Source organism: Sabethes cyaneus, chromosome 3 (genome assembly GCF_943734655.1).
Source record: "Sabethes cyaneus chromosome 3, idSabCyanKW18_F2, whole genome shotgun sequence".
Classification (NCBI taxonomy): Eukaryota; Metazoa; Arthropoda; class Insecta; order Diptera; family Culicidae; genus Sabethes; species Sabethes cyaneus.
The window spans coordinates 106,716,347-106,735,142 of record NC_071355.1 but is presented as its reverse complement, the minus strand read 5'-3'; the positions used below and the strand labels follow the sequence as shown (position 1 = coordinate 106,735,142).

Genomic DNA, 18,796 nt, shown 5'->3' with positions numbered 1-18,796 from the left:
TAAATAAATAAGTAAATAAAAATCTATTCAGCTATGTTGGCAGGAACTACTTTGGTTCGATTACCGTAAATGTGGGCCGTGCGATTGGTGGCGTAAAGCAACCGGCAGTAAAGACGATCGATTCAGCTAAAGCTATTAGTGGTACGTGGCATATGATCCAGCATACATTCGATCTCTTCTGCAGTCGCTGGATCAGAGAGTAAGTTCCTACTCTGACAAAAAGGACCAGGTGGTTCGAGAAGACGAAAGTGGTGCAGCCCGGAGATTTGGTTGTGATCGTCCACGAGTCTAGGCGAAATGGATGGCTTAGAGGAAAAGTATTGACGGCGGTTCCAGGAAAACACAGCAGAGTAAGGCAAGCAGTAATTCAGACGTCCGGTGGAGTATTCCGGATGCCCGTATCTAAGTTATCGGTGTTGGAGATAGACCAAGGAGGTAAAGCTGATGCTGATACCCATCTTTACGAGGCGGGGGATGTTACTACTGGCAACGCTTCTGTGATCCAATGATTAAGCATTTCTGAACTGATACGAGCAGGGCTGAAAACAGTTGACAGAAAACAATGAGTTTGAAAAAAGGAAAATATCAGTTCATTATATTCCCTCTATTGTAAAACCAAGTGTCCACTATAGAGTTTTTCAGGTAGAGCTAGAGAAAAATCTCACGTAGAGTTAGGTAGAGTAGTGTATACACCCTGTAGAGCTCACTGGTAGAGCTCTACAGCAACTCTATAGGAGAGTTCTCTACTACAAAAAACTCTAAAGTGTATACACGTTCGTTTTGTGTTTGGTAGAGCTCTACATATACTCTACGCTTTATCTAACCTGCTAGATAGAGCTGTAGAGAACTCGGTAGAGAACGATTTCGTTTTTGAAACTATTTCGCAATATGACGCCATATTTTGCTGATGCAACCGACGCAAATAAATCGCGCATACATATACGCGTATACACACTTAATCGGTTCGGTAAAATTTTACCGAAATCTAAACAGCAGAACGTTCGGGAAAATTTTTTATTGCACCAAGCATTATTAACGATCTGTAAACGTCGATTGGCACCATCGAAATTTTTACCGAACGTTCAGCTGTTTAGATTTCGGTAAAATTTTACCGAATTCGGTGCTTTTTGTTAAGTATGTATGAAAAGTGTGTATAAGATGAATGTCAAACATTTTTTTATTTTTCATAGAAATGGAAATGGAAATTCAATTGAAAATTATATTCTTCTATGAAATTAGAAGAAAACGGCCTTTCAGTATCCGGAAAAGAAATTTTTCATTCAGAAAGGCCTTTCTTTTGATATAATTGATGGTTGGGGTGGTTCTAATTTTCGCAATAATTGTAAAACTAATTTTTAATAATTTTAATAATTAACTAATTTATTTTAAATACGTTTCTCGTTAGTTTTGTTATGCCTAGTAGGGTGGTTCTCATTTTTACAAAAACCGTGATACACTGAAGTCTATTATGCGCGGGTTTTTAGCACGACTACCCAACCGGCGCAACTACAAAATGTAAACAAACCGAGTGAGAGTTATTTTCTCTTGGACTAGCATAGCGAAGAGAACCCTCACTCGGTTTGTTTACATTTTGCAGTTAAGCCTTTTTGAAAAGCTGGTACCAAGATTTTGTGTTTCAAATGAGCCGATTTGATATCGCGTTGAGCAATCCAGTCGAGCAGGCGAGTCAAGCAGTCGAGTCAAGCAAATGAGGCGAGCAGTCGAGTCGACCAGTTCAATCAAGCTGTTCAGTCAAGTAGTCCAATCGAGCAGTTGAGTCGAGCAGTTAAATCGAGTCGTCTAGTCGAGAAGTTGAATCGAGCAGTCGGGTCAAGCAATTGAGTCCAGTAGCCGATTCGAATAGTCGAATCGAGCAGTTGAATCGAGTAGTCCAGTCGAGCAGTTGAGTCGAGTAGTCCAGTCGAGCAGTTGAATCGAGCAGGTGAATCAAGCTGTCCAATCAAGCAGTCGAACCGAACAGTCCAACCAAGCAGTTTAATCGACCAGTTCAGTCCAGCAGTTGAATCAAGCTGTCCAGTCGTGCAGTTAAGTTGAGTAGTCCAGTCTAGAAGTTTAATCGAGTAGCCTAGTTGAGAAGTTAAATCGAGTAGTCTTATTGGACAGTCCAGTCAAGCAGTTCAATCGATCAGTCTAGCCGAGCAGTCAAGTCGATCAGTCCAATCGTGCAGTCGAATTCAACAGTCCAGTTGAGCAGTTCAGTTGAGCAGTCCTGTCGAGCAATCAAATCGAGCAGTCTAGTCGACCAATCCAGCCGAGCAGCCTAGTCGACCAGATGAGCAATCGAGCAGTCCAGCAGTCGACAAGCTCTATCCCGCTTAGGAAAAATTCGGATGCCTGGCAGAAATCGAACAGAATCAATATGGCGCCGGCAAAATTTGCCATTCAGAACCGGTTCGTTTTCTTCGTTTTTCGCTCGCTTTTCTGTATGTCAAAAATGACATTTTAAAACGGGAGATACGTGCTTCACACGATGCTGCCTAATGTAGTAGTTCCGCATTACAGGTAAGAAAATAATATTTAACTTGTTTCTGCAGGATTTAGTTTCTGTTTTTAAAGCCTCACGAAACATTTTAAATGGTCGATTCCAATAACGTGCGTGCTCCGTGCATTCTTTTTGTTTTCAGACCGAAGGTCCCGCTCATCTGGTTTCAGCTTCTGAATCTGAAATGCACCGAAAACTAACAAAAATAAGCTGAACGTAAGAATGAACAATAAAGTAGTGTAAAATGCGCAAATGTATGTATGTATTGTATTTATTTTTTAACGACAGCTTTTTTTAATCAAAAAGTTACGCAAAAAACACAAACCGGTTGAATCGGTTTCGGTATCGGTTCTGTTCGACATGGCTGACAGAAATCGAACAGAAACCTGGCAGACAAAACCGTTTGGCGAAATTTCTGCCAGAATCGGTTGTTGCATTTCTGCTAGTTTTCACGGGTGACGGCGGCCAGAAATCCAGCAGAATGCCTGGCAGAAAAAGTTTTTCGCTGCCAGATTTTTGTTCGATTTCTGCCGGGCGCGCCTAAGCGGGATCTAGCAGATTAGATAAAGCGTAGAGCTCTACCAAACGCTATGTTGACATAGTGTTTGGTCGAACTCTACGCTCTACAGTTTCCCCAGTGGACACACCCCGTACCCGTAGAGTGCGTGGTAGAGCTCTACGTAGAATTTCTCTACGGTTTCTCTAGGTAGAGTGGTAAAGTGGTAGAGATGCCTTATAGTGTATACACAGCTGGTAGAGTTTCTACGCTCTACGCTTTTTACTCTACCAAAATAACTCTATAGTGGACACTTAGTTTAAAACCGATCATCAAACTTATAATTCAACAAAATTGCGATAAAACAGCCATAAAACCTTTATAAAACTAGGGAGGCCCACACTAAAGAAGGTTCTCAGGAATAATTCCAAAGGTCCTTTTAAAACCTGTAATTTTTATCGATATCTATTTATAGTGACTTTCAAGAGTCGCTTGAAACTAAAAGAAAACCACCACAAGTGTTGCAGATTTTATGGTTGTCTTCTCAAAGAACGCTTGCAAGATAACCTACAGTTTTCACAGCCTTAAAGTTTTTAATTAACTGAGAGCTATAAGAGAAAAAAGAAAATGGATATAAATGAAAATTGAAAATAAAAATGGTAACAAAAATAGCTGTTTTGTAGCCCATAAATAAAAAAAATTTCATGCCACGCTCAGTTTGTCGATATTTTGTGACATGAAAGTTAGAAAATTTTAACGCGCCGGTTATTTTTACTAAATTATTGAAAAATTGAATTAATAAAAAAAATTCAATAGTTTGATTAAAAAGTTGATAGTCGCCAAATTTTTAACAAATTGCGGCAAAAAGCCTTTTATATGTTCAAACATTTATTTAAAAAGATAAGATCACTTATGGTACTGCAAAACACCACGTTTATAAACGCCCATATGCAATTGGCTACAATTTCAAAAGTAGTCAAAATAGTCCTGTTCGGCATTTTTTCAATGGTTTTATCTAAATCAACCAGAAAGCGATTCTTAGACTAACGTTTCATGCACAAGACAAAGAAATTTTTTTCAAGAGGGCAATAAGCTCATCTATACTTATTGCATTCCGGAAGAAGACAAGCTGCGCTTGAATAAGAATTGTTAGAATTATTTAAGGGAACCAAGCTTTTTCGCAACCATTCTAGTATAAACAAAGAAAACGTCAACGAAGTGTCGATGTTTGTGCTGGAGATTCATATACTTCCCCTTAGCTCGATAATTTTAAAGTACAGCAGACATGTTGATTGTCAATATAAATTGATTTTCAAAATTAAAAGAAGACTGCACGACAGTTCCATGCGGAAAATTTATTCTACAGAATTTTTTATACACTTTATCGTTACCATCGCTTTTACAAAATACGCTTCAATTGGGTCCTAAAATTTGTGATAAAAAGATGATTTTTTTAGAAGGAACGATAAAGCTTCCCATTATGACTACCAGAGTATAGTTTTTTCTTTTTTAAAAAGATGCAGAGCACTAAAAAATTAAAAAACAAAAATATTGTAATTTATTCTCCCTTGACATTATAGATCTTCCTTGACATAACGAAAATAACACGTTTCTGGCAACAATGATAACTTTTTCTCACTGGCAACTCTGGTTTGACATTAGAGCAGCTGATCGTTTTGACAGTTACAGCTTCGCAGTTGTCTCTTGTTCTTGTCTGCGTATTGCTGGTCGTAAGGAAGTGGAACATCAAATTTGTACTAGTTATCGGATAAAAGTTTTGATTCGGGCAATGTATTTCAATCCATCGATTCACGGTGCTAGACTTTGCCCAAATCTAGTTTGCGCTAATGACTAAACGATGTCAAACTGATGGCCAACAGTATAATCTCGGTACAATCGACCCCGCAGAACAGTATGAAAAAAAAAACGCCAACCGAAACTGGCACCGTATTATCAATCAGATTGGTATGTTCTGGTACTCCGATGTGAATCAGCAGTAGGGCGAACGGCAGACCAAAAATTTCTGTGCGTTTCTAACCAAACACGGTCGCATCTCGATGGCGAGTGTTGCATCCGAAAACTGAAGCCATCCACGCTGTGACCAAGTGCAGTCACTACGCTTATTGCTGATTTTGACAAAGGCCTTAATTAAACTGAGATGACCGGAACCGGAAAATGAGCTGTAAACTCAGAAAATGTTTTAGGTCGCGATTGCCAAGCCATTTCCTGACTTTGCAACTTTTGACTTTTTGACACACTATCACATGAGCGTGAAGGTAAACAAAAAGTTTTCCGTGACATTTCAAGATATACTATGGTTTCTTTTTATAATTCATGTTGTCTAAACACCGCTTGACGCAACCATGCACAACTATAGTTTGTCTATATAAGGTTGCCCAAATGTTTATTTTTTGTTCAAAATTTCACAAAATTAAAAAAAAAAGGTTTTTAACGGCAATAGCCTAAAAATATAAAATTGAATATCAAAATATTTGTTCCTAACCCTAACCTCATCGATTCAAGCTAAAAACGACATAGGGCTTTAGGACCCAATTGCTTCGATCCCTTCAAACATTTTCCAAACAAAGACACTGACACTGACTGATATATAGGTCAATGAGTTTAAAAATACAAACAAGTCTAGAGGAAACCCGCACCGTCTCCGTCAAAACACAATCGAACCAAATTTATCTAATTACTTACAAATCTACCACTGATCACCACTGATGAAACATCACCGGCAGCGTCATTCCCCAGCTCTGTTGCTGTTGTCGTCATTCATTTTGTGACTCCGCTGATTGTTTATATGAAAGAGTTTTCAAAATATTGAGCCGATTTTTGCTTAGTTTTCGTTTAAAGGATCCATATTTTTTCAATTTTCTCCAGGTTCAGGTACCCGTTTTGACAGATGAGTTGTTTACGTTAGAATGTTCTTTCTTAGGAGTATGATTTCTCTTTCAAGAATACACAGTTTTAAGAGAGTTTTATGGCAGTATTGTTAATATAAACCAATCTTGCAGAAGAATGCCATAAATTTTTGTCAAATCTATTGCTAAGCTTTCGTTTTTCGTTCGGAGTATCGTTTTTATGCATAAATCAAGCATCCCTTAAGATCGCATATAAGGTGAATTACACTTATTGATAATACAGTTTTATGAATGTTTCTTCAAGTCTCCTTCAGTCATATTTCAGAAATATTAATCAAATAAGATAAAATTCACTTTAGGAAAAACATTATAAAATCTGCTACACTTAGCAATGCTCTGATAAAACTACTATAAGAAATGAATAAGACCGATTTGCTATTGGATTGTTACTTGGGAATGCTTCATTATTTTCAATTTTTCAACAGTTCAATGTCAAGAATCCATACTTTCCTTCATTTTAGAAGATTTTCCAATCGATTGGTGTAAGAATATTGAAAATCGATCGGGAAATCACTAAGCTACTAGCGTTTAAAACCTGACCACTTTACGAGAAAGATTTTTTGGAATTACCCCCTATACCAGCTACCTTCCTGAAAGACGTAGTCCTAGGTCAAAAAATAACTGAATAGAGCATTAGATATGAAAAAGAGAAATTGAACTTTTTCTTAGATGCCGCTCCTTCACATAATTATTTTTGCATGAAAATCAAAATTTTAGCTTCTTTTGAATGTACTTTCATGAAAAGATAGTCATTACCTTGATCGCATCGTTTTTACAATGTATCCCGTTAGAGGGTTACGAAAACAAGATGAGGTCGAAAAATAATGCAAAAGCTGCGCCATAAACAGGGTTAAGAATGGGAAATATGATCGATATGATTTCCAGTGCTTGTCAATTCGATTTATTTATTAAAATATGATACATGACATAAAATTTCTGTTGTTTAAAGTGTCACTAACGAAAACAAATCGTACAAAATTACTACCTTATAATGTTTTCCTGTTATTTTTCATACAAAATTTTTAAGCTCTAGTATCTATTGTTTGGAAAGAGCAGCTATTGATGCGCAAAAATTGTTTGAAATTTATATAAATTTATTTGGAAAAATCAACTCACTAGTATTTTTAATCCTATAGACCACTATACCTACATGCTTAAATTAACTGCTTTTCTTCGCTTTTTGCTTTTCTTGCACAATGGATCATTGGAAAAGCTAAAAAAATTCACAGATGGCTCCAGCATAGACATGTTCTGTCAAACACACTCGACGAACGTCTATGACCGACTGTCATCAAACTGCCTTGCAATCTGTTTGGTCCACCTAAAAAGATCGGTTCAGATTAACCGTTATCAACCGTCAACAACAACGGAACGGCAAGAAATTATGACGTGTAATCTGTATCAGCCTTAAAGTTTACTCTAAATATGCCACGTGGGGCTTTAGTGTCCATCTAGCGGCAAGCATGAGCAAAAGCTACCTACAATGATTTGATTGATATGTTTTGATTTTACTCCTTTTAACGGTTTAATATACGGGCTTAAGTGTTAAAGTTTGAATAACTTTTGAATGAACCGTCCGATTTTAAATAACTCGGTTTCGTTTATTTGATCTCAGCAGTAATTTTCAAATAATAATAAAATGCGTGATGTTTTTCATTGAATTAATGTTTATATGTTTCAAAAATATGTTTTAAATACTATTTTTTCACATTTCTGTATGTAACTTTCAAACTACAAGGCCAATCGTCATGAAATTTGGAAGTTAAGGGTTTGCAAGATTCCTCTTTCATATGCAATCAATCAATCAATTTGTTCAAATCGGTTAAGGGACCTGTCAGATAATGAAGTCCCATATTTTTCGTATTTTTATACATAACTTTTGAACTAGAAGTCCGATCAAAATGAAATTCAATAGCAACCTATGGGACACCTAGACCTTTCATTTGACACTAAGAACATTAAAATCGGTCCAGCCATCTCTGAGAAAAGTGAGTGAGATTGAAAGCGTTACATACACACACACACACACACACACACACACACACACACACACACACACACACACACACACACACACACACACACACACACACACACACACACACACACACACACACACACACACACACACACACACACATACATACACACACACACACATACATACACACACACACATACATACACACACACACATACATACACACACACACATACATACACAGACACACACACACACATACAGACACACACACACACACATACAGACACACACACACACACACACATACATACACACACACACACACATACATACACACACACACATACATACACACACACACACACACAGACATACACACACACACATACATACACACACACACATACATACACACACACACATACATACACACACACACACACACACACACATACATACACACACACACACACATACATACACACACACACACATACATACACACACAGGAATTGCTCAGTTTTCGAAACTGAGTCGAATGGTATATGACATTTGGCCCGCAGGACCTTCTTTCCATTTCCGGTTTTCCAAGTGATTTCTATACCTTTATATTATATATTTATATAGTAGAAAGGCAAAAAGGTTTGAGTGCATTAAATGGAACAATGATATATTTCAGCATCAATTAAAATATAGTTGGTGGTGTAACGATTATGTTCTCAGGAAGGTTTTAACTAAACATTGCCTATAATTAGAAAATCAACAGCAGCAGACGCAATTTGGCGCTGTTTAAGCCGTCGAATTCACTTTTACAAAAAAATAAGTTAACAATCAGTAGGGTTTATAAGACAAGACACGACGTAACTTCTTGGATTCTTGGAGGAAAACAAAAAAATGTAGGATCGAGAAAGTTTCCAATAAAATTTTTTTTATCATTTTTTTTATGACCCACTCAGCTTACAAAGAAAATATGCATCTAGTTTCTTCTAAATCAACTTGAATATAGGGGAAGGCTTAAGTTTTAAGTTTCGAGCAAGATTTGGGGCACTATTTACGTTCATTTAAAAATAATCGAATTTTCTCAACCTGTACGAATTGTAAACCTTGATACAGATAATTAATTGTTTCGTCCCTTGGCGAACGTATCGAGGCGTTGTTTCGAGGTATTAATAGCGTAATTCTTATTTTTTAACCACTTTCTACCAATTAAGTGCAAAAATGTCAATATTTGAGACACTGTGTCAGTAGTGGCCCCGTTTCAACTAGAATTACTTATTACAGCTCCGGTTTCTATGGAGATGGAACTGTTATGCGAGAAGCGGCAGTATAAATACGTAATACGTCGTATACGCAACATAGCAAGCGCAACGTGAATACCCCTAATATGTTATTAGCATTATTAAGAGCCATTGCTTGAGCCTGGCTTCATTAAAATTTAAATAATTCTACATTTAACGTACGTTTATCCGCTGATAATTATCAAAAAGCAAACCTGTCGTTCAGATGCCATTTAATTCTATACATTCCAGTGGCTGCAACCGGAATGTCATGAAAATTGATTCCAGTCCATGACTGCATATGTCGCTTGTTTGCAGCATTATGTAGTAGGCAAAAAGCCTGAGTCTCTCAGTTGGCCTCGATCAAGGTACAATACTGGTCGAAGAAGCAAGACGTCGCTTATTCGAATTTTGACTGGGAAAGGCTGTAAGAGCCAATAGAATTTTAGCACTAGTCCTGGAATTGTCCTGTACTCTTACATCGGGGTGCGAATTCTGTCGTATAACAATAGAAGGTCAAGCTTCCAATTCGGAATGTAGCACCTAGGCTTTACTGTGCTTTGTAGCAAGCAAGATATATGATCGAAAGTGACGCTTTCTCATTTTAAGTCGAAGTAGAAAGTTGCAATGATCAGCTCAGAAGATGAGTAGTGAATAAATGACTACAATGCTTTCCTTTTTATTTCATTTCAATAGTCTTTACATATCAACACGGCGGGATTACGTAACCACCGCAAGCTTCGTTTGCTTCCGTGTCTTAAGCAGCAGCACCAGCCACAAGCTTGGTGTTGGTAATGATAGTCCGTGCCTAAGAAGCAAGGCTAACACACAGAAAGTGTATGGAAAAATTTTAGCTTGAAAGTTTCCGTTAATTTTCACTATTCAGCGATTGGAAAACAATCTTTTCAAGAAATTCATAACATTCCTGCATCTTTTATGAATCCAACGATATGCGAACTATCAAAATCCGGTCTAAATTGAAAGAGTTATTAGCGTTCAAAATCTTTCATTCTTTTGTGACGCTGGCTTGAATTCAAATTTTGGATTGACATGCTGCGGTAAGACGAAGTTCTACGCCAAAATCTGAGGAATACGATGGAGAAGGATTTTTTAACATCAAATTGTATTCATTAAGAGGAACATATAAATTTAGTTTTTAAATCAAATTTAAAAATATTTGGCAGCACTGTTGTTAAAAACTAATATTTGTTTCGGATTCCTTGGGCAATTTACTTTAAACACATGGAAATATCTAAAATTAAAAAAAGAAGAAAACTTATCCAATTTAATTCTACTATGTATGTATTAAATTGGATAAGTTTTCTTCTTTTTTTAATTTTAGGTTTCGTATTCTACTAAGACGCTCCAAAAACTTCAGACATGTAAATATTGTCTTTCTAAAAGTCCCATAAATGTGTCTTTTCTTAAAAAATGCAAGCACTTCAATTAAGCGAGGGGACGTTCAATCGACACCAAACTTAGGATTTTTTCTTGCTGAACTGGAACGAACAATCTGACAAAATTTGGTTCAAATTCGTGAAGGATTACATGAAACTCGGACACTTGACATGGACCCATATTTATCATACACGAAAACAATCGCTTTAATTCGTGAACTGGAATGAAGTTCAGCAATCGTTTACTTTTAAGATTTCATGCCAAAAATTTTCATGCCGCAAATAGGAATTCTTTTTATGGAATTTGACCGCATGTTTTACTTTTGTTTACTAGATCACAAGGAATATATTTTAATGAATATATTTTAATGAATATAATTATTATTTTGAGTATCAAAACTGCTTTTAAAAACTAAAAAAACCTGAAATACATACGAAATTTACGACTCCTTACCTACAATAAACAATGCTTATAAATGTCTACCTTCGCAGATGAATGCAGGATGGAGATGCCGTTTAACGGCAATAATGATTACATTTGCTATTCTTAGCAAAGGAATTAAATCCCAGTCTAATTATGCCTCACATGCAAATAGCATCGAGTATCAAGGAGAAGGATTACCAGAAGAAGCAACACTGGATGGAAAGGTTAGTAGAATTTATTTTTATATATTAAAACAAAATACAGTAATGTATTCGTCAATAGATGAAAACATTTATCTAACTGCAGAGAAATTTGTTTGACAATTTTGCTGTAATCGTATCCATTACTTTACATCAGAAATTGAAAGAGTCTAGTACTCTTTCCGGATCTGTATGAGAAAATTTGTATCTACCGTAAACGCACCTAATTCTGCGCATGGTTCCTAATTGTACGCACAGGATATTTTCATACCATTCTCAAAAGAATTGCTCTATGTACATATATTTTCCTAGATGTATTATTTAAGATAAAAATTTGCAGGAATTTTTAAGTTTTGACTGAAATGTGGGGTGCACAGATTTAGGTGTGTTTACGTTAATTAGCCAAGCATGATATACGCATTGAATTTATAAGTCATGCAATATCCTAAATCTTTAGCATTTTAGCGAAACATATTTCTTGGTTGTGTTCTAACAAATCCTTTCAAGGCTCCTACCTGTTCGCTTAGAAATAGGCATTTTTTATATTGATAATCAAAGAACAAACTATGCCAAAAATGGTCCTTTGAATAGAATGGTGTCATGCTACAACTTACATATATTGCAAAACTATTGATATTCCTATGCAAGGATGGCACGATCATTTTGACTTAATTAACATTCATTTGACAGTACCGTCTTAACCAAGCAAAAGTTGACAAAATTATAAATGGAGCATTTGCAGACCTAGTTATTATCTACAATTTTGCTGAATGAAGTTTTGCCGTATTTTTTGTAGTTACAGTACTAGAATGCTAGTAGCTCATTAGCAGCTAAGTGAACGTTCACTTAATTACTAATAAACTAGTAGCATTGTAGCACCGTAAATTCAAAAGATACAGCCCAACTTTATTCAGAAAACTTGTAGATAATAAGTAGTTCTCCAGTCGCCCCGTATTTAACTTTTTCAAATTCTGCTTGGCTGAGACGGCACAGTCAAATGAATGTGAATTGAGTCAAAGTGATTGTGCCATTCCTGTTCCTAATGAACAAAAAACCGTTCAAGAAACATTTATGTTTTAGAGTTAATTTAACTTCTATTGCTAAATATTGTAATGCATATACAGGGTGATAGGTAGCTTAGTGCAGATATTTCAGGGGCTGATAGAGGACCATATTTGACGAAAAAAAATCCTTCTACGCATATCGTGAATTCTCAATTGATACAGAGTTATAGAACATTTTTAGTTTTCGGTTCTGTATGGCTTAAATAAGCTCTGGTACAAAAACTATGCTGGCTAGCTCAATTCGGTTACATTCATTCGAAACCTGAGAAAATTTTGTATTGAAAATTGGTCTTAAACCTGCTACTTCATGAGATTTTGTGACTTTTTAGAAGCAAAAAGCTATGAAATAAGTGTTTCTCAAGGCGTTTTTATCGAATTTCTCCCAAAAATGTGCGATTGACTGACTGATTGCTGTTATTCACCAATTTAAAGCTCTGGTACCGTTGTCCGATTCGTTCTTTGACGTAAAACGCCTATCTTTTTTAGTTTCGTTGCAATTTAATTTTAAACGTATCGTATTAGGTGTTAAATTAGTATCTGAAAACTGCAAGAATTTATACATTTCGCATAACACACTAGATTACCGCGTGCGATGAACACAGTCTAAGGGTTCGCCTCCGCTTTTGCTTGCATAATTTTGCAAAACTCAAGCCGCTTAGGTTAATTCGCTGGCAGCAGCCTTTAACCCATTAAGCCCCACACTTTTTCCAGCAGGGATTGAAAGTTGAAATTTTCAGGAAAATTCTCTTTTAGTTCAACTACGAAAAAGCCGCTGAGGGGTCAGTCCCGGCGTAGTGGTTAGCATTCACGCCTCTCACGTCGAGGACCCGGGTTCAAATCCCAACCCCGCAGAAGTCACGAATGACATAAGCTGTTAAAGTGACTAGAATCTAATAAAAAAAATCAGAGGCGTTGTGTACAAGACACGACCGCATAGAGGTGACGCAGGACTACGTAAGTCTTTTTGTGGCGATTGTAGCATATATCTATGCATGTAATAATACTATTTCTTCATGTATACATGCTACATGCAGCATATATAGGACTCATTCCAGCGTTACGGGACACAATTAGCAACCATGTGCAAATTAGCTCTTGTTTCACCAAATTTTTGGCAAAGAGCTTGTAAATTTGGTGGCTAAAGGGGACTTTATTTTTCCAGTTGTATGCCAGGGATTTGGTTTAATAGGAACTGTTTTGCGGGGTAGGAATAGTGTCCCGTAACGCTGGAATGTGTCATAGGGTTTGTTTGTTGAGACTGCTCGTTGAGAATATTCAATTATTTTCGAATGAATATTAAAAGCGCCTCAAAATCTTACTTCAATATCAAACACTATTTAGTTAGACACATATGTATTTATGTATTTGATTCGATGATATCAAAAAATTGTTAAATTAAAATACTTCGGTTGTGCTGCAGGTTGAGAAATCCAAAGTTTTGCAAGTCGATAGCTGTTTACAGCGTTTTATTCATTCGCATGAAAAAGCTGCTAAATGAATTAAAGTTATTTGCAAAATGTTTTGTACCTTACCGCCTTATACTGAGTTGACAGTCAAATAAACATTACCATCACAACGGGTCCCTCCTGCTTTGTCTTGTTCATCATTTTCGAAAGAAATTAATCTAAATGTAATGCTTGACTATGGAAACTATTTAAAGAACTAGGTTGATCCGACGTGGCTAGCCACGATACATTGATGTCATTTAAAATTGTATTATGATTTACAATTTAATAGCACGTATTAAAATTCATTAGCGGAAAATTGGAAACCTTTTATTAATTAAAACACGTGTAAACTACAAACGAAGCAAACGGGGCTTAAATAAAAGGGCAAAAATATACCAATTGCAAAGAACGTGCAGCTCGTGGGAAAACATTTTAAAAAAGTATTCAATTTTAGAACCGATACAAAATTTAAATTCAGCCTTGTCAAAACTATGATTGCAGAAAATATTGATTGCATTATACCGGGCAAACGCTTGCTGTCTAATTCGCTACCACTCGTTGGACCACAACTACAAAAACATTCTTCGTTTTAGTACACCGGACAAACTCCTGAAACTCCTTAGTTAAAATCGAATCAATACAATATAAAATCTCTGGATATTGCAGATTTCGATGGTATTTTTGCGACCCAGTCCCTTAAAAAATTAGGCTTTTGAAATACGTTAAATGAAATACTTTAAAGAAAATATCTAAAGCTACTTCTACTAAATTCTTAAAGTTAGAACCCACATACTCATGTTAGTTTATATTGAGATATTCCAGGTCACGTTCGTAAATAAACTTTACAACAAAATCATAGAACAACACGTTCCACATAAATCACATTTTGATTAACTTCAACTCTGATTGCCTTCAAAGTCCATGTGAATATGTCCATGATAAAATTACAAGGTATACAGCCCTAAGGGTTGTACGAAAGGGTGACGTAGGAGTATATCAGATCATTAGATCAAAGACCAATGGAAATTGCATTTCTGGCATATGTATGTTTATAAAAGAATCTGTGTGCGCCATTGTTTAAATGAATGTTTAAAAGAGAAGAGCGAAATATTCAGATTCAATTCTTCATTGAATGCAATGGTGGCTTTGAAAATACGTGGACGTGGGTTCATAAGTACAACGCCTGCAACCATTGAGACAGAAATTTCTTTTAAAAATCACTTGTGTGCATCATAAAGGCTGAAATAGTAATGAATAACCAGCCCACTAATTATTGTATTAAGTATGATTATGCGTAGCTTGACATTTTCAATAATCTTTGTAAAAAAATTGCATGTAATTTCTATGGGAGTTTCCATTCACCATAGAAAAAATTCTTGCCTTCTGAAACCCCATGTGCCAAATTTGGTTCCATTGCTTATTTCTTGAGTTTTGAGGAAATTTGTGTTTCATTTGTATAGGAGCCCCGTCTCTTAAGCCCTCCATAGAATTGCTCTTTTACCTCCTTCATAAAATTGATTATCATTTTATCAATCCAACGACATATAAATTGTTCAGTTTCGTTCAGTAGTTTAGTAGTTATTAGCATTTGAAATCTTTCATTCAAACGTTACACTTCTATTTTAGTTTTCACAAAGTGCTACCCAGTTCCAATATAGTAAACAAAGACGTAGTCCTACGCCAAAATATCTGACCGTTTAAGAAAACACGCTACATCACCTCTATGTGATTTAGATAAGGTACCCCGGGGCAAGTGGGAATACGGGGTAAGTGGGAACGGAGCTCATAACTCGCTTCAACCTTATTTTATCCAACCGAACCTTTCTAGAAATGAAAGATACAACTCAAACTCATGTATTAAAATTATAGATTATTTACAACTGGCATTCCAAACACCAAAATTGGACTTTCAATTTGAGCGTTATTTTCAATTTGCGTTGTTAAGTTTGACGCACCTTTCTATAAATGATATTTTGGCCACAGGCTTCACGTAAAAGTACATGTTTTTCTGACAGTAGGTAAACACAATGAGTGTATTAACAAATTACACCCGAAAACTAGTAGTTTAATTTGACAAACGGCATTAAAAAAAATGGGTCGAAATAAGGTCGGCACTTCAAAGCACCCGGGGCAAGCGGGACCTATTAAAAATAAAGTGTTTCAGCACAAAACTTCCTGTTTTAATACATTTTTTAGATGAACTACCGAACATTTTCAGTTCAATTACATAATATTTATACCAGTAAAGCTTTAAAATAAAACCGAAAAGGACTAAACCAAGGGGCCCCAAAAAAGAAGCCCATATGCACAGCTTATAAGGGAACAAACAGTTTGGTCACATTTTGGTTACACCTAAACGATGTTAATTGAATTTGGAAAGTCAAATTTGATATAATTAAGCAAATCTGCAACTGGAATTGAAACAATAAAGTGTTGTGGTTATTATAACGTAACTATCTCTTATAAGTAGCTCTACCGAATTGGGCATAATAGAACAAACAGATCATAATCGTATTTTCGAGCTATTAAACAATGGTTAATCCTAAATTACGTCTCGCAAGAATTGGATACAACGACATATTCAACTACATTTCATTACAATAATGCTTTACAGCGTAATTGCTCACGATCTGTGTTTTATATAAATTAAAAAGTCGCCCGTTGTGATCTGATTTTGTTACGCTATTTTTGATTGAACCCTTCTTACAAATATTGTTTTTGATTGCTTCTTGCAATGCTTTTACATTGCAGTATATTAACTTATACAATTTACTATTATTTTATGCTTTTTAATCAAACTTGAATACAGGTCCCATTTGCCCCGGTAAATGGGGGAAGTGGGACCTATCGCCATAATTTTGAAAATTCTCCTCCAGATTTATTTCATGTAAATTGATAGGCCTTTTTCGTAATTAATTCTTCGAAGTGATACCACTGAAGAGTTTCTGTGCTGAAAGAATTTTGGAATAATCATAGGTATAGAAAACACAGTGGAATAAACCCAAACTATGCATTTTCTAGGTCCCACTTGCCCCGGTGTACCTTATGCGTTTTCACGCTTTATATTGAGAATGCGCTGCTTTGACAGCTTCTGATAATTAATTATTATAACTTGATTAAATCGTAGGCTATCCTTATTATCACGCTCCAAATCACATGTTTAGAATGCTCCATTAATCTCATACGGTTGTTTATTTCAAATATTGTTTTAAACTCAAATTATTTTGTTCAACCTTAGGACTTGTTGGAATCAGTATCGCATTATGTGGCAACCCATCACATTGCTGATTTCACCCACCCACCCACTGCTGAAATCATTGTTACCTTCACTACACGTGTCTAGAAAAAATGTATTTAACAGCTTGCTTGGACCTAGCGTTACAGTCAGACACAAGGAAACTATATACCTATAGTAATTGCCAGCAACTAACTGATGCAAAGCCGCAAATAAAACGTTCAATTTTCCTCGCTTTGAGAATTCTGTGTCACGTCACATGCACAAATTCAAGACAACAGTTTCGAACAAATTCTTGCAGTACCTATATGGGTACAACCTGGCAAAAGAATGACCGCTCACTTTTCGATGACGTTTCACCTTCAGGACATCAATTTGAACTAATTTCAATCTTAAATGTAAAAGGCGGTCGAAGAAAAGGGGTGGTTTTATGCTTTAAGAAAATTGTTTACCTTCAGGACATCACATTGGACTAGGTTTAATGCTGAAACATCGGCTGAAGAAGAGGGATGGTTTTGCACTCTGAGGTACTTCCCAAGCACAGATATCAAATTGGTATAGGTTTAAGCGTCGTAAAGAATCTTCGACGACGACGATCTTCCTCTTGGGACGAGGAGTTTCTGTCAATTTTTTGCATAAAATACGTGCAAACCATGATGACGTCTTTCCTTCGACCAATCAGAATGCGAGGATTTCTAGTTGGACAATGGTTCATTATTTTCAATTTTTCAACAGTTCAACGTCAAGAATCCTTACTTTTCTTCATTTGAGCCAATTCTTAGAAGATTTTCCAATCGATTGGTGTAAGAATATTTAAAATCGATCGGGAAATCACTAAGCTATTAGCGTTCAAAACCTGACCACTTTTCGAGAAAGATTTTTTGGAATTACCCCCTATACCAGCTACCTTCCTGAAAGACGTAGTTAGTGATGTCCGAAATTTCCAATTATTCGATTACCGATTAATCGGCGAGCGCAGTCTGCACTAATCGATTAATTCAACTATTCGTGCTAGTGGTATTCGATTAGAAATATTCGAATACAATTTTCATTTATTCGACTAATCGAACGATTATGAACGATTAGCGGCCATTATTCGGGGATTATTCGCATTCATATTATTTCCTTTGAACTATTCGATTAATTCAACTAGTCGTGCTGGCAGTATTCGATTAAAAATTATTCGAATATTTTTATAGTTATTCGATTAGTTGAATTAATCGAACGATTAACGGACATCACTAGACGTAGTCCTACGTCAAAAAAAAGCCGCTGACATGTATTTTTAATTTTGACCCAGTGTCACACAACGGTACGTTGCGAAAACGCAACGCTGGGCGTTAAGGATATACCGTTTTTGCATACCTTCATTATTGTGCATATAAACACTTCGTATCTTTTCACCATTAAATCAAACTTGGGATTTTTTTTGCGATTTTGAGTATAAATAAAGATTAAATGAACAAGTAAGAGTATTACATATTACATGTTATGTTTTACGATATATATCAAAACATTTGTGTTGGAGACCATCTTTGCACTAGGCGCATAATAGGCAGTTTGAGTGTTAAATGCACGGCATCGCAGATGATTAAATGCCTACCAACACGTTCCGGAAAGGTTGTAACATTAAATTTGGGTCCATGATACTGTCGTTGCTGTCACTCAATTGGTCGAGATATTCCCGAGGCAAAGTTACTATAACGATTTTATTACGCTCTTATCACAACGGATGCTCCATTTACCATCAGTGTTTGAAGCAGCGAATTTTATGTTATGTTAACTTTTATAATGTTTCTGGGATATTCTGAGCAAAAGAAAGTTAAGATTTACATTCATTT

The 18,796-nt window shown here is 36.1% G+C and overlaps 1 protein-coding gene across 1 annotated transcript in view; it reads left to right on the top strand.

Moving 5' to 3' along the window:
• Window positions 1–18,796, top strand: part of LOC128742383 (uncharacterized) — a 73,191-nt gene that overhangs the window by 24,922 nt on the left and 29,473 nt on the right. The window contains exon 2 of the mRNA XM_053838726.1: window positions 11,077–11,232. Within this exon, the coding sequence (XP_053694701.1) occupies window positions 11,077–11,232 (156 nt within the window). The remainder of the gene's footprint in view (window positions 1–11,076; window positions 11,233–18,796) is intronic.